The sequence below is a fragment of the Musca domestica genome, unplaced genomic scaffold, assembly GCF_030504385.1.
Source record: "Musca domestica strain aabys unplaced genomic scaffold, Musca_domestica.polishedcontigs.V.1.1 13, whole genome shotgun sequence".
Classification (NCBI taxonomy): Eukaryota; Metazoa; Arthropoda; class Insecta; order Diptera; family Muscidae; genus Musca; species Musca domestica.
In genome coordinates this window covers 4,002,291-4,015,755 of record NW_026712172.1, presented here as the reverse complement: position 1 = coordinate 4,015,755, position 13,465 = coordinate 4,002,291, and the positions used below count along the sequence as shown (strand labels likewise).

The window sequence follows — 13,465 nt, the reverse complement described above, 5'->3', positions numbered from 1 at the left end:
CTATTCTATGATTCTTCTATATATGATTTTTTAATTATTGATGCTTCTGTTTTCTATTGCCTAAATAAGAGAGGTGTAAGTCGCCGCTTTCCCATCATCATTGGCGTAAGTGGCACAAAAGTCAAAATTACAAAGTAACTAATCAAGAGTATTGCATCCTCTTCTTTTGAGGATATTCAAAAAGTACACAAAAGGAAATGGTTGTCATATAATGAGAGGTCATTCCTCAGCCCTAGGGACTTAGTGCCCAACAATACACCCATTTGATTAAAAATAGCTTATTCAAATCCGACAATGGAATAATAATAAGCCAATGAAAATCTATATATATGAATAATAAAGTCCCAAAAAGGCAAGGGCCTAGATATCCTTACGAATTTAGGGCAATTGCACTTTTATCAGCTTTTATGGAAACCCCTAACCTTATTATAAACACATGTACATACTGGTCTTCACTGGATCTTCACTCCTTTAGTGGACTGGATCTTCACTGCAGAAGATCTATGGCTACAGCCCGTTAAAGTAGCCGAAGCTAGAACCAGGTTAGCAGAACGCAAACACATGCATATACTACAACAACAACAACCTTATTATAAATGGTTTGCTATACACCATCCATTACCATAAGGAGCTTGGTTATTATAGTATTATCGTGATATCTCCAAATCATACGATTGCGTGAAAATTGAGCTTCTCTTCATAATACTAAAAGTCTTTATAATACATCTACGTGGACAATAAACTTTCTGAAGCAACACACATTAGTCTGGTTAGACACTTGAAATTTACAATGGTCTTCCCCACTCACTCTTCGACACTCAATTCGCGGATGACTATATCTAACTGTCGAAGCAAGAGGTTTTGTCACAGCAAATAACATCTCCTAGTGTAAGGTAAACGAGTTTCCCTGAAATATAGATAAATTCCTTTGACAAAATCAAATATCTTGGCCAGCACATTAATAGTAGCCTTACATTAAAAGACCACTACGATGAGGCAATTAACTCATGCAACACCACTCTTAATGCACTCAAAATGATTAATTTGTCAAAGGCTGGTATACATCCAAAAATGTTAACAAACTTAGCAATTTGTGGAGACGTGAAATTTAAAAGACTCGTAACTTCGTTAAAATTGACAAATTTTCGACAGGGTGTTTCAAAACATTGAATAATAAATAATAAATGAACAGCTTAGGCATTTTTGTCTGATTCCGGCAAACTATTTTTTCTTGGGGGAAGGACTCGGGACCCCAGATTTTTCACCCGAATCCACTTACATGATATAGACAATATAGGTATCGTTTGTTTACTATCAATACATTTTATCATGATGGAGGAAATACCAGACAAAGACATAGAAGTATTAAGATGGGACAAGACATAACAACATACTCACCAATGTTCAACGAATTTAACAGTAAATGCAATTTTCAATTGATTGAAAACGTCAATGGAATGCAATTTGTATTCCAAATTGTTGGTTTACAAAAAATGTTATTCTTAAAATTGCCCTGTAAATATGATTTTAATGCTAACATTGTTGTGAGCAGCGCCCCTATATATTCTTCACATTAACTAATTTTCCATTGTGCATTTTGTCTAGTCTTTACGATTTGAGGGGTTTGTCTGGTACAAAGACTGGACAAAATGCATAATGGAAAAATAATTAATGTAAAAATGCTGATAGGGGGTCGAGGGTCTCTAGAATGAAGTGCCTGTACCGTCATCTCGTTTTATACTGCCTATGGACTTGGGATTCTTAAGTCTGGCAAAAAAGTCAGCAAAATCCACTTTAACTCACTTTATAAGCTTTCCAATCGGAACTATGTTTAGTTTTCCTGGCCCAGTTATCTGACGTTCTTGCTCTTTTCTGGAAAAAAAACAGGTCCTCAATTCACCAAACCGGCTGGGATTTCCACCCAGGGAAGGTGATTTGGCTAGATTTCCCATAGCTTGAACGAAGGACGCTTGTAACAACATTCACTGCTCTCCCTGTTTAATTTCAGATTTTGAGAATCATGTTTCAACTCTGACGTAGGGGATTTACATTTCTGTCCTTCTTGGTTTCCTTTAAGATTTCTGTCTGACACCTCATCCACCTGGAAGAATATCATCTTATGCTCTGAGAAGAAGCACTTTTCAGACTTCTTCCAATTGCTAATAGCAGAGTCGTCCATATTGGACGTGGTGATGTCAATGACTTCTCTGCTAAACAGTTTGAGTGTTAACGACATTAGATATTTTAAAATAATTGTTGGGAATAAATTGAATATTGACTCACCTCTAACATTCGTATAACTGCTTCCGCAGTAAAAGTGATGGGCGTTTGCGACACATCCCAGGTTAATGTTGCATGTGCCGCACACTTTCTTTAATGTTGCATGTACCGCACACTTTGGCGGATCCGTGTCTTCATAAGGCATGTAGATTGAGAATATCAGTAGTGGTTTACCACCACCACCTTCTTCCAAGAGGGTTAGCTAGAGTTCAGCAGACGTAGCCTTGCAATTATACATTAGGCTTGTCCACTACTGCATGCTTTGTGGGAAGCTGATGTGAATCCTTCGCAACCGAAAGCTTTGGTCATCCGTACATTTCGCTGTTCGACCTTTGGGGTCAGTCTTATCAATGACCGCTAGTCTAAGGGCCTCCGGTACCATCCGTTGAGCAGATTGACTTTTTTAATCTTTTCATGTAAGTAAACTTTTAACAATTTGGAGACGTCCTCCAAATTATTTTATGTTAGTCTTTTTAGATCAACCCCCTTGAAAGGGCAGCTAAAAAAGGATGTAAAATCATCAAAATATTTGTAAATTTATGTGTTAACACTTTCCCCATGCCTTTCTCCAATTGTGACTAAAACTTTTCAAAACTACAATCAATGACAGCAGAAAAGGATCACTAATCTTCAGTAGCACTGCCATTTTTCTTTTATCTTCATCTGCAATACTTTTAACTTAACGAAGAGTTTAAGAAATTTTGACATGATTGACAGAATATATATCTATCAAGAATAGTCTCGGCTTCATTTACTATTTTCAAGTATATTTTAAATTAAGCTTCTGCTTTTATATTTGTGCAAACACCGTGCTCTATAAAGTGAAAACGTTACACATCTAATGCCTTTAACATTTACTATATTCGCATTAAGATCTAACGTCCATCCGAAAACATATATATGTATCCTTTCTTGGAACCTCCAACCATGCAAATTCATGCCTACCTAACATACAAAAACCATCCAAAGTATTTGTTAACAGATTTTGTAAACAAATTTAGCTCAAGTTGAATGCCCCACTGGAATTTTCGCTGACACGTTTGGTCCCTCATTTGGCAGCTGACAAAATCATAACAATCAACAGAAAATAAGGACACAAAAATTAAACAAAATACATTAAACCCTTGATACAGCACACCGCTCAGGCATGTTGGCTAATTAATGCTTGAAACTATTTTCAGACAAAAACATTTCCGCCTATAGGTCAGGACAATTGATATTTCACACATCGAAGCGGCTCAGCCAGACAATGAATAATCTTACAGTTAGGAAATTTTCTCTTCTGATCCCATTTATTATTAGATATTGAAAATTTATAAAACAGACTAGACGGACCTGTCCATGTGAAAACCATTGATCAGGGCTCTTTAAATTTGACGAACGATGATGCATATTCAACACATTAAGAATTTTATACATTTACATACTAATAAAACAGTTTTAACATGATATCATTACTCGAAGAAAGTACAATGAAACCTATTTTATCCAAATCGCTCGCGAACGACGGCAACACGGCCAAACGAAACTCATCTTTAATAGATTTATTTTTAATTTAATTTTTACATTTATTAATTTTGATGTTCTTATTGATTTTTATCAATATATTCAGTTTTCATGATGTCATATAAACGATCATCTCCAAAAGCAGGAGGCCCCTCTGTATCTCCTAAAGTTTTTATGGAAGAATTCAATCATACAAGCTATGATTATAATTATAATTTAAGGTTCAAAGAACTAAATATGCCGAAGCATTTGTATCTTTTAAATTCGGACTTGTATTTCCCATTTGGTCCACAATTAATTTAACCGATCTCGATAAAATGTAGCAAATGTATTTCTGAGCTGTATTTGATATATCTCCCCAAATATTGTTGTTACAGAGTGCATACTACGGCTGCGGAGGACAAAAATAAGCAATCGGATGAACAATATATATGGAAGCTATAGCTATATCTGAACCGATTTCGATCAAATTTGGCATACTTGTTTTCAGGTCCAATCTGATTGTACGTGCAAAATTCCATACTATTCGGACTGATATTACACGTTTGGTGCACAATAAAAGGCAAATCGGACGAAGATATATATGGGACCTATATCTAAATTTTGACCGATTATCTACAATTTCAATAGGGTTCTTCCTTGGGCCAAACAAATGATTTGTACAAAATTTTATCTGGATAGGGCAATAAATGCGAACTGTACTTTGTTTACAAAAATACATGGACAGACGGACGGACGGGCGTGCATAAATCGATTCAGAATGTGATTCTATGCAGATCATCAAAAGGAACTATGGGTCTATCTCGTTTCCTTTTGCCTGTTACAAACAAATGCACAAAGACATAATACCCTGACCACCTTGTGGTGTAGGGTATAAAAAACGCATGCGATAAAAAATGTGAAAAATAAACAAATATCACAAAATACTATAAAATCTATATTAACATCCTTATTGACATCTTTTTGTGCTAATTGGAAGGCTTCTGCCCAGCTCTAGCTCCATGCTAACTTCCGCGTCGATTGGTCTATAATTGCGACCTGTAGAGCAACTTCAAAATCAGGATTTTTCAGTTTTTGGTACATTTCAACCCCTAAATATTATGCGATCATCTCCAAATGCAATAGGCTTCTATCCCCACATACATTTTTAATTTCGTGAGGATCGGGCTATAATTGCGACCTGTAGAGTGATTACAAATTAACATGGACACACGGACGGTCGGACACACATAGCTAGATCGACTCAGCTCGGCGAGATAGGCGAAGTACATATATACTTTCCTATGTGGGGAACCACATTTCGAGGCTTTACATAATTTGGCCCAATCAAATGTATAATACCCCCAACACATAGTGTTGTAGTGTATAAATACAGTATAAATTCGATAATTCGGACCTCGCTAATCTTTTACAACTCATGCTACGTTGCTAGGCTGTTGCTTGGTTATGGCACAGTCGTTATTCTTTTTTCATTTTTTTGTAATCCGTATTAGGGCCTGCAATCAATTTTGCGAATATGCAAGTATCCGATTTGATCCAAAGTTGGTACGTCGTAATATTATTGACAAACTTAGATCGAGTTCGGAGATGGGCAATATCGGTCCATTCCTTCTGGTCCTCCATCAAGTACCTCCCCCCACAAACGGTCAAAATTTTAAATAATTACAAATCTTATTAATTGTTATGTAAGAGTCATCGGACTCTTCAAATTGCACACATCTCAATACTATTATCAACCCAAGGTCTGGTGTTAAGATGAAATATATTGGTTCGCTCCTTCTGGTACCTCCCCCACAAAAAGGCGAAATTTTCAAAAAATATTTTTTGCACACAAAGAGAAGGGATATTCCGATTTTGCTCCAAGTTTGCAAATCCTAATATTTACGTCAGTGCTAGGTCAGGTGTGAAAATGGACAATATCGGTCCACTCCATCAAGTACCTCCCCCCCAAAAGGTCAGAATTTTGAATAGTTGCAACTGTTATAAAAATTGATGTGAGAGTCCGATTGTCTTCAAATTTAACACATCCCAATTATTTTATTAATCCAAGGTTTAGTACCAAGATGGAAAACATCGGTCCACTGCTTCTGGTACCTCCCCCACAAAAGGTCGAAATTAAAAAAAAAACCAAAAAATATTTTCTGCACAGAAAGGAAAGCAATAATCCGATTTTGCTCCAACTTTGCAAATCCTAATATTTGTGTCAGTCCTAAGTCAGGTGCAAAAATGGATAATATCAGTCCACTCTTTCAAGTGCCTTCCCCACAAACGGTAAACATATTGAATAATTTTACCCCTCATAAAATGTGATGTAAGAATCCGATTGTCTTAAAATTTCACACATCCCAATATTTTTATAAACCCAAGATCTGGTTTTAAGGTTTAATATATCGGTCCACTCCTTCTGGTACCTCCCCCACAAAAGGTCGAAATTTTGAATATTCATTAAGCTCATAAAGCGTCCATCCGATTCCATTTAGATTTGGCACATCTGAATATTTCCATCAACACAAGATGTGTTATAGTGATGGTAGATATAGGAATACTCCTTCTGGTACCTCCCCCACAAAGGGTGAAAGTTTTGAATAAACAAAACGATCATAAAATCCGAAAAAGCATCTAGTTCTCTTCTCGCCTTAGACATATTACAATATTTTATTAGCCCAAGGTCTGGTGTGAAGATGGTATATATCGGTCTACTCCTTCTGGTACCTCCCCCAGAAAGGGTTAACATTTTTAATATCCATGAAGATCATAAAACGCGAAATGAACACCCGATTCTATTCAGACTTGGTACATCGCAATATCAACGTATGATCTATTATAAAGATGGTAGAGATCGGCCGATTTCTTCTGGTACCTCCCCCACATAGGGTTCAATATTTTGAAAATTTTACATGAAAAAAAAAAATGAAAATGGAATGCCTCGTTCGACTATATCTAGGGTACCTCACGCACATTTTAACATTTTCTAAAAATTATCACATATCTCATATAAAGTGAAGGAAGTTACCAATATAGTTCAATCCTGGCACGACGAAATATTTATATCATATGTGTTTAGGTCTGATACAAATCGAACAATATTGACCCATTACTTCAGAACCTACTGCATAGAGGGTCAACAATTTGAATAATCATATCATAAGTCAAAATATATTTGAATAATCGAACATTGGCTGAGGGTATACATCTGTCGGCTAAACCGAGAAATAATTTTTATACCCTCCACCATACTATGGAGGGTATATTCATTTTTTCATTCCGTTTGTAACTCATCGAAATAATGATCTTAGACCCAACAAAGTATATATATTCTTGATCAGCGTAAAATTCTAAGACGATTTAGCCATGTCCGTTTGTCTGTCTGTCTGTTGTAATCACGCTATCTTTCGAACGAATTGAGATAGAATGCTAAAATTTTGCAAACATGTTTATTATGCCAGTAGGCAGGTTAAGTTCGTAAATGGGCCATGTAGGTCCACGTTTTCGTATAGACCCCATATAACGGTACCTCCCGATATTCCGGAATTGTTTCAAATTTGGTGTTCGAAGCTCGAAATGAATACTACAGCCTAAGACAGAAAGTTGTCTGTGCAGGTCCACGTCTTCGTATAGCCCCCATATAACGGCACCTCCCAATATTCGGTATTTTGATGATTTTAGCGTCATTATTCACCGTTTATTTCAAGTTTCGAATTTGAATATGGTAATGGCTTGTGACAAACAATGCCTATGTAGGTGCACGTCGTACAGACGGGCTATATTCAATATTTTTAAAATGTTAACAGAATTTTCGCCGAAGGTTATCTTTTTTAGAAACTTTCAAATTCGTTCTAAATGGTGGAGGGTATTCAAAGATCGGCTCGGCCAAACTTACTGCTTTTTTACTTGTTTTTGCTTTAGTTTGCCATTAGAATGAAATAGCACTTTTGCATATTACCATCAATTGGCACCCGAGATAATCATTTGCTGTGAAAGTCATTCGTTTGTGGAACGAGTTACCAATGTTCCGATTCGGCTTTTTCGAATTACTACGTGTATTCCGAGACTAATGTATGGATAATTTGCAAAGTATCTCATAACATCTTCTGTCTTTATGTGCTCTAATTGTTTTTTATACTCTCTACCAGACAATGAAGGGCATATTAACTTTGTTTAAGCGGAATCGTTAAAAATTCGGAATTAAGAGTTTGTAATAGGTTTTGTCTTCCGAAGACTGGTGGAGTAGGCTCAGGATTTCTTACATCACCCATATTGCGATATCTCCGAACATTTTGCAGATTGGTGATTTTCAACCCAATATTCAATCCCGATACATTTATTTTTAAAGGTGTATAAACTATGCACTAATCATATCAATAGTGTATACTTTATATTGTCCATAATGGCTTGATTCCATTACAAAATCCTAAATACAAAATTTTATACAATTCCGGTGCAAATGTAAAGCAAGTCGTCGAAATACCGAATATCGGGCGTACAGTTATATGGGGATTATGCCTTAACGTGGATCTATATGGACAGTTTCATACAAACGTATGTTCAAAACTATGACTAAAATAGCAAAAACACCTCCAATTACTATACCAAAGGATCTAAAATGTACGAATTGTATCAATCTACTTCATTTGTTCTAAATCCACATATAATCTTATTCTGATCCACACTACATATTTCGAGGAGTTACAAACAGAATAACAAGCTTAATACAGCTTCCATAAAATGTATGGTGGAGGGTATAAACAATTGAACAGTCATGTGCTCAACTTAAGACAGAAATAGATAGAGTAACGTCTGCGCTTAGCGAGGACAAAAAGTGTCATTTGCATAACGAGTACTTACAAAATGATGTTGCGCACGGGCAATATGCCAGTTAACCGATGTATTCGAATATAGGAGTGCCGGATAATAGATGTTCGTCTGTATTAACTTTGAAAATGTTCTTCAAAATGAAACTGACATTCATCCCGTTCTAATCAACTACTGCAATTCACTACTACATATATTTACACAAATGGTTCACATTTAAAAATAACTGCGTATGGAATAAAAGGCAATTCAAAGTGAAGAAAAGAAACACAGTACTTGCAATGTTAATACTGTATTAGTCTATTAGTATTTTTTACCTTTCTCATTATCTGGTCGAAAGGTAGATATACTGAGGACAGATATTTTTCCTTTCCCTGTTTCAGTAAAGGAACGTCCGACGCATACCCTGGCAGTTCTTACAAATACACTCACCTTATTTTATTGCAAATATTTTTAAATCGGTACTTTTAATGTTTTTAAACATCGAGACTCTTTATTCAGTATTATTATTTAGTTTATAATAGACATTGGTTTTATGTATATTAATGTAGTAATGTATGTATATGATTAAATCATAATATTTATTTGGCCGTTTGTTTTTTAATATTTAAGATTTTTATTGGCTTATTTGAATCTAAATATTTGGAGAATGAACTTCGCATTGAGACCACAGTTTTCAAGGTTTCATATTGTTGCGTTCGGTTTATGGTCTTTAATAATATATGTATATATGTATGTATGTGAATATAAGTTCGTTTAATGCGGAATTTACGCATATTTATCATAGGATTAAAAAGCAAAACCAGATTTTTTATTGTTCAGAATACCAATCGCCAGTATACGTATATATCCCATCGGAACTAGCTCGAAAAGTTGAAAATAATAATTGTGCAAAGGCATCGGCAAATATGGTGCAACATAATTGCGACATATACTCGTTTAACTTAAAATGTGGTTACTAATGTCGATTATCACAGGTTTGGTTCGATTATTACGCCTATCATAAAATTATACGAAAAAGCACAATTAATTGTGCAATGCACTGATTAAACCCACAATACCTTAATGTCACATGGTACAATACTTTAAATGAATTTTGCTCTATAATTCCTATGTACAATATGAGGATTTTAGTTATATGCCAATATCATGACTGCGTTTGTGCATTAGACATCTGCATTAGGCATCTGCAAAATTTTCTTGTATGGAAGTCTTATACAATAGTCTGAACCATTCCAAGCATTATATCCGACATCTTTCATCATTCATAAAGAAATGTTTTCATTAGTTTATTATAAAAGCTTTTTGAGTCCCTACAAACTGCGTCAGTATGATGTGCATATGTACATACAACCACCGCTACAAATAATTTTTCAAATTATGGAATTTTAATATTCGTGCGTACACTAAATTAAATAATTTCTAAAATTTTAATATTATATACAAAACTAGATTCTATAATCAAATTATTGAAATGCAATTTTTACCCTAATATGTTTCTGAGGATAATAACGACTCATTAGTATTTGAAAATGTTGCATTTATTTGGTATTAAATCGAACATGTATTTATAGTTTACTATGTATTTTCATTTATATCTTTAATTTTAAAACTTAACTTTTCTAGAGTAGGACCAAGGTAAGACTGCTTCGACATATTTCAGATTGTCTCTTACAATGCAAACGTTTTAAAGCAATGTCCGATTTAACAGGGAATAAATACGCTATTAATAACTAGATATTTTATAACAAATTTAATTTGTTGAATTTGACTGGATTTCAAAGATTTTACAATACAACTGCTGACGAGAAGATATACATATGCATCTTTAGTATGTAGGTAGTATATGTATGCTCATTAACCTTTTAATCATCTAGGGGGGTCGGTTCTTTAAGTTGAATATAATATTCTTATATGCATTCTATAATTTATTTCTGTTTCTATTGAAATCAGTCATGTTCCTGCAAGTACTTCATGTATGCATATATAAATCATTAATTTCAATTGTACATATCTTATGTTATAGCACCGAGTACAATACTTTATGAGCAGCAATAGTAATACAAATTACAATTTAAGTTTTATACTAATATGAATATTTTAATACTTATGTGTATTGTATAGTATGTACTATAATACTAACTAGCATATTAAATAAAAACTGAAATAAACAACAAAGTGGAACAAATCTACAATGATCCCTCTCCAGAAATCTGAAAAGAAAAGGAATAAAAAAATATTATATGAGTTAAAACTTAAATTAAAAATGTCATTTTGTAATGAAATTAGTTTTTATACCCTACAAGACTATTTGTTGGGGGTATTATAAGTTTGATTGGGCCAAAAATTATGTAACACCTCGAATTAATGGTTTCCCACATAGGAAAGTATATATGGATATTCCTATCTCGCCGAGCTAAGTCGATCTAGCTATGTATGTCCGTCCGTCTGTCCATGTTAATTTGTAATCATTCTATAGCTCGCAATTATGGCCCGATCTTCACGAAATTTAGAATAGAGGTGGGGCTAGGGCCAGAATAGAAGCCTATTGCTGTTGGAGATGATCGCATAATGTTTAGGGGTTGAAATGGACCAAAAACTGAAAAATTTCCTGATTTTGCAGTTGCTCTACAGGTCGCAATTATAGACCGATCGGAAGTTAGCATGGGGCTAGAGCTTAGGGCTGGGCAGAAGCCTTCCAATTTTGATGGTCATCGGGTAATATTTAGTGGGTGAAATAGACCATAAGATTTGTGTTAAATAAAAGTCAAGTTTTCTATTAAAACGCGAATATTTTTAATCTCGGCGAAATCACAAATAGATGAACAGGTTAGTTCTGACCGTTACGTAGATGTCGATAGTAAATATATCGGATATATATATAGCGAAATATATACAATGTGTATATTCAATGGTAGGGGATGTTACCTAGAATGCTTATAGCTCAAGAATGGCTGGACCGATTTTGACAAATTTTGTCAATTCAGAATGCCCTCTTGGCATAAAAGTATAAAATCTAAAAAAATCGCATAAAAAGTTACCAATAATTCTGTTATAATAGATTTTGTAGTATTTTGTGACATATTTTTATTTTTTCATATTTTTTATCGCATGCGATTTTGTCAATTTGATTTATAATATTGAAGTGTTTGTTTTGAATTTTTTTTCACCTTACAACACAGGTTGGGGATAAAATGTTCCTGATTTTGCAATTGTTATAAGCGTCCTAAATAGGAAACAAAGGACACGAAATCTCGCATGAAGTTAGAGCTTAGGATCGCGGGTAGAATGGACCACCACTTTTGTTTGAAAAAATACCAACATTATTTACAGGCGATATCCGAAATATACAAAAGGCGAACTTCTGGGTTTTTATGCTGATTTCGTTGACGAATATAGTCAAATATCGTAGACAAGCAAATCATGCAGATGAGTCTAAATACTAAGGGTAATATCTGGGCAGTGCTCCATGACAAATTTCAAAAGCGAAATCTTCTAAAATGGGTTTGGATATAAGGGGGCTTCTAACATATTGTAGTGTTGTAGGGTATCACATGGTCGGTCCCGCACGACTATAGCCTTTGCTTACTTCTTTTTTTAACAAGGGGCACCGTCTGTTGTTGTTCCGCCCACAAATTGAAATAAGCAACAAACGATTATGTGCACTCACTAACGTTCTTTACAAATAACGCAATACCGAACATTTCTTAATTTTTCTTAATTGTGACAGAAGAAAAAAAAAAAAAAACAGCCGAAAATACACATGCACAATGCTACATTATCTGAATGATTGAGAAACATTACTCTAGGTCATCAAAAATGGCTGAACACTGCGGGATGTCGTCTATCTGGACAACACTTTCTAGTAAACGAACAAGTCCTTACTAACCTTAACGAAACCTGATCTAAAGCTCGTAGAGGGTGTTATTACATCCCACAGCAATGTATGGATCATGACGTCCAAGTGGTGAGGTTACGACGCATATGATCGTGATACCGTGGCCAAAAATAGTCAAAACCAAGTGCCTTGTAGTACAAATTTATAAATGTGAGTTGATAGACAATAAGAAGAAATCTCAATTTTGGTATTGATACGTAAAGTATTTTTTTCTATATGAGGCCTATAATTAAACTATTATATTATGATCAGCTATATAAAAATTTAAAGCATCGGGTCCTACAAACATAATTAGTTAGATTTCTTAAAATATATAGCGTGGAAATACTGATCATATAGTGTTTACACTATAAGTATGTAGTACTTATTTCATCAATTTAGTAAAGCAAATTTTAAAATTATTGAGGGCGAAAAGTTTTGTATAGAAGTGTAGAGTAAGTGTACCAGTAGTCGGCACTTTTAGGATTTTCGATTTTTCAATCTTTTAACATTCTGAGTGAAATCTTTCAATTGCAGAAAAATAAAGTTGTTCAGATTCCAAATTTTATTTATTTTTCGAAATAATAAACAAAAATTGAATTTGTTTTTATTAAATTGGCAAAATTTGCAATTTTACTAAAATAGTAGTTTTTTCCAATTGCTCGACATGTCTATTTGCCAGTAGTCGGTATATGGTATTTCAGTAAAAAAATGTTATTTTGTATATTATTTTATTTCAAATAGTATGAAATAATGCTATATTACAAATTCACAGTTTAATCCAGAATTTGAAATTAATTTCGTTTTTAAATAGTGTTTTTTTTAATTATCATTCTAAACCACATATAGGTAGAAAATCAAGAATAGTATAGTATATAGTATATATAAAAATGAGATTAAATAAAAAAGAAAAAAGTACCTTTATTATGTTTGGAATTTGTGAATTGATCTTTTTCCTTTAGATAGCCAACATTTTTTTTTTCAAAAATT

The 13,465-nt window shown here is 34.1% G+C and overlaps 1 protein-coding gene across 4 annotated transcripts in view; it reads right to left on the bottom strand.

The window, feature by feature from the left end:
• LOC131800808 (putative uncharacterized protein DDB_G0282133) overlaps positions 1-13,465 on the bottom strand; it is a 75,968-nt gene that overhangs the window by 6,497 nt on the left and 56,006 nt on the right. The window contains exon 10 of one of the 4 annotated variants that reach the window (XM_059118523.1): positions 9,855-10,811. The exons of the other annotated variants lie outside the window; for them this stretch is intronic. Coding sequence (XP_058974506.1) covers positions 10,788-10,811 — 24 coding nt within the window. The 3' untranslated portion in view covers positions 9,855-10,787. Of the gene's footprint in view, positions 1-9,854; positions 10,812-13,465 lie in introns of those variants that run through there. 4 annotated transcript variants of the gene reach the window in all.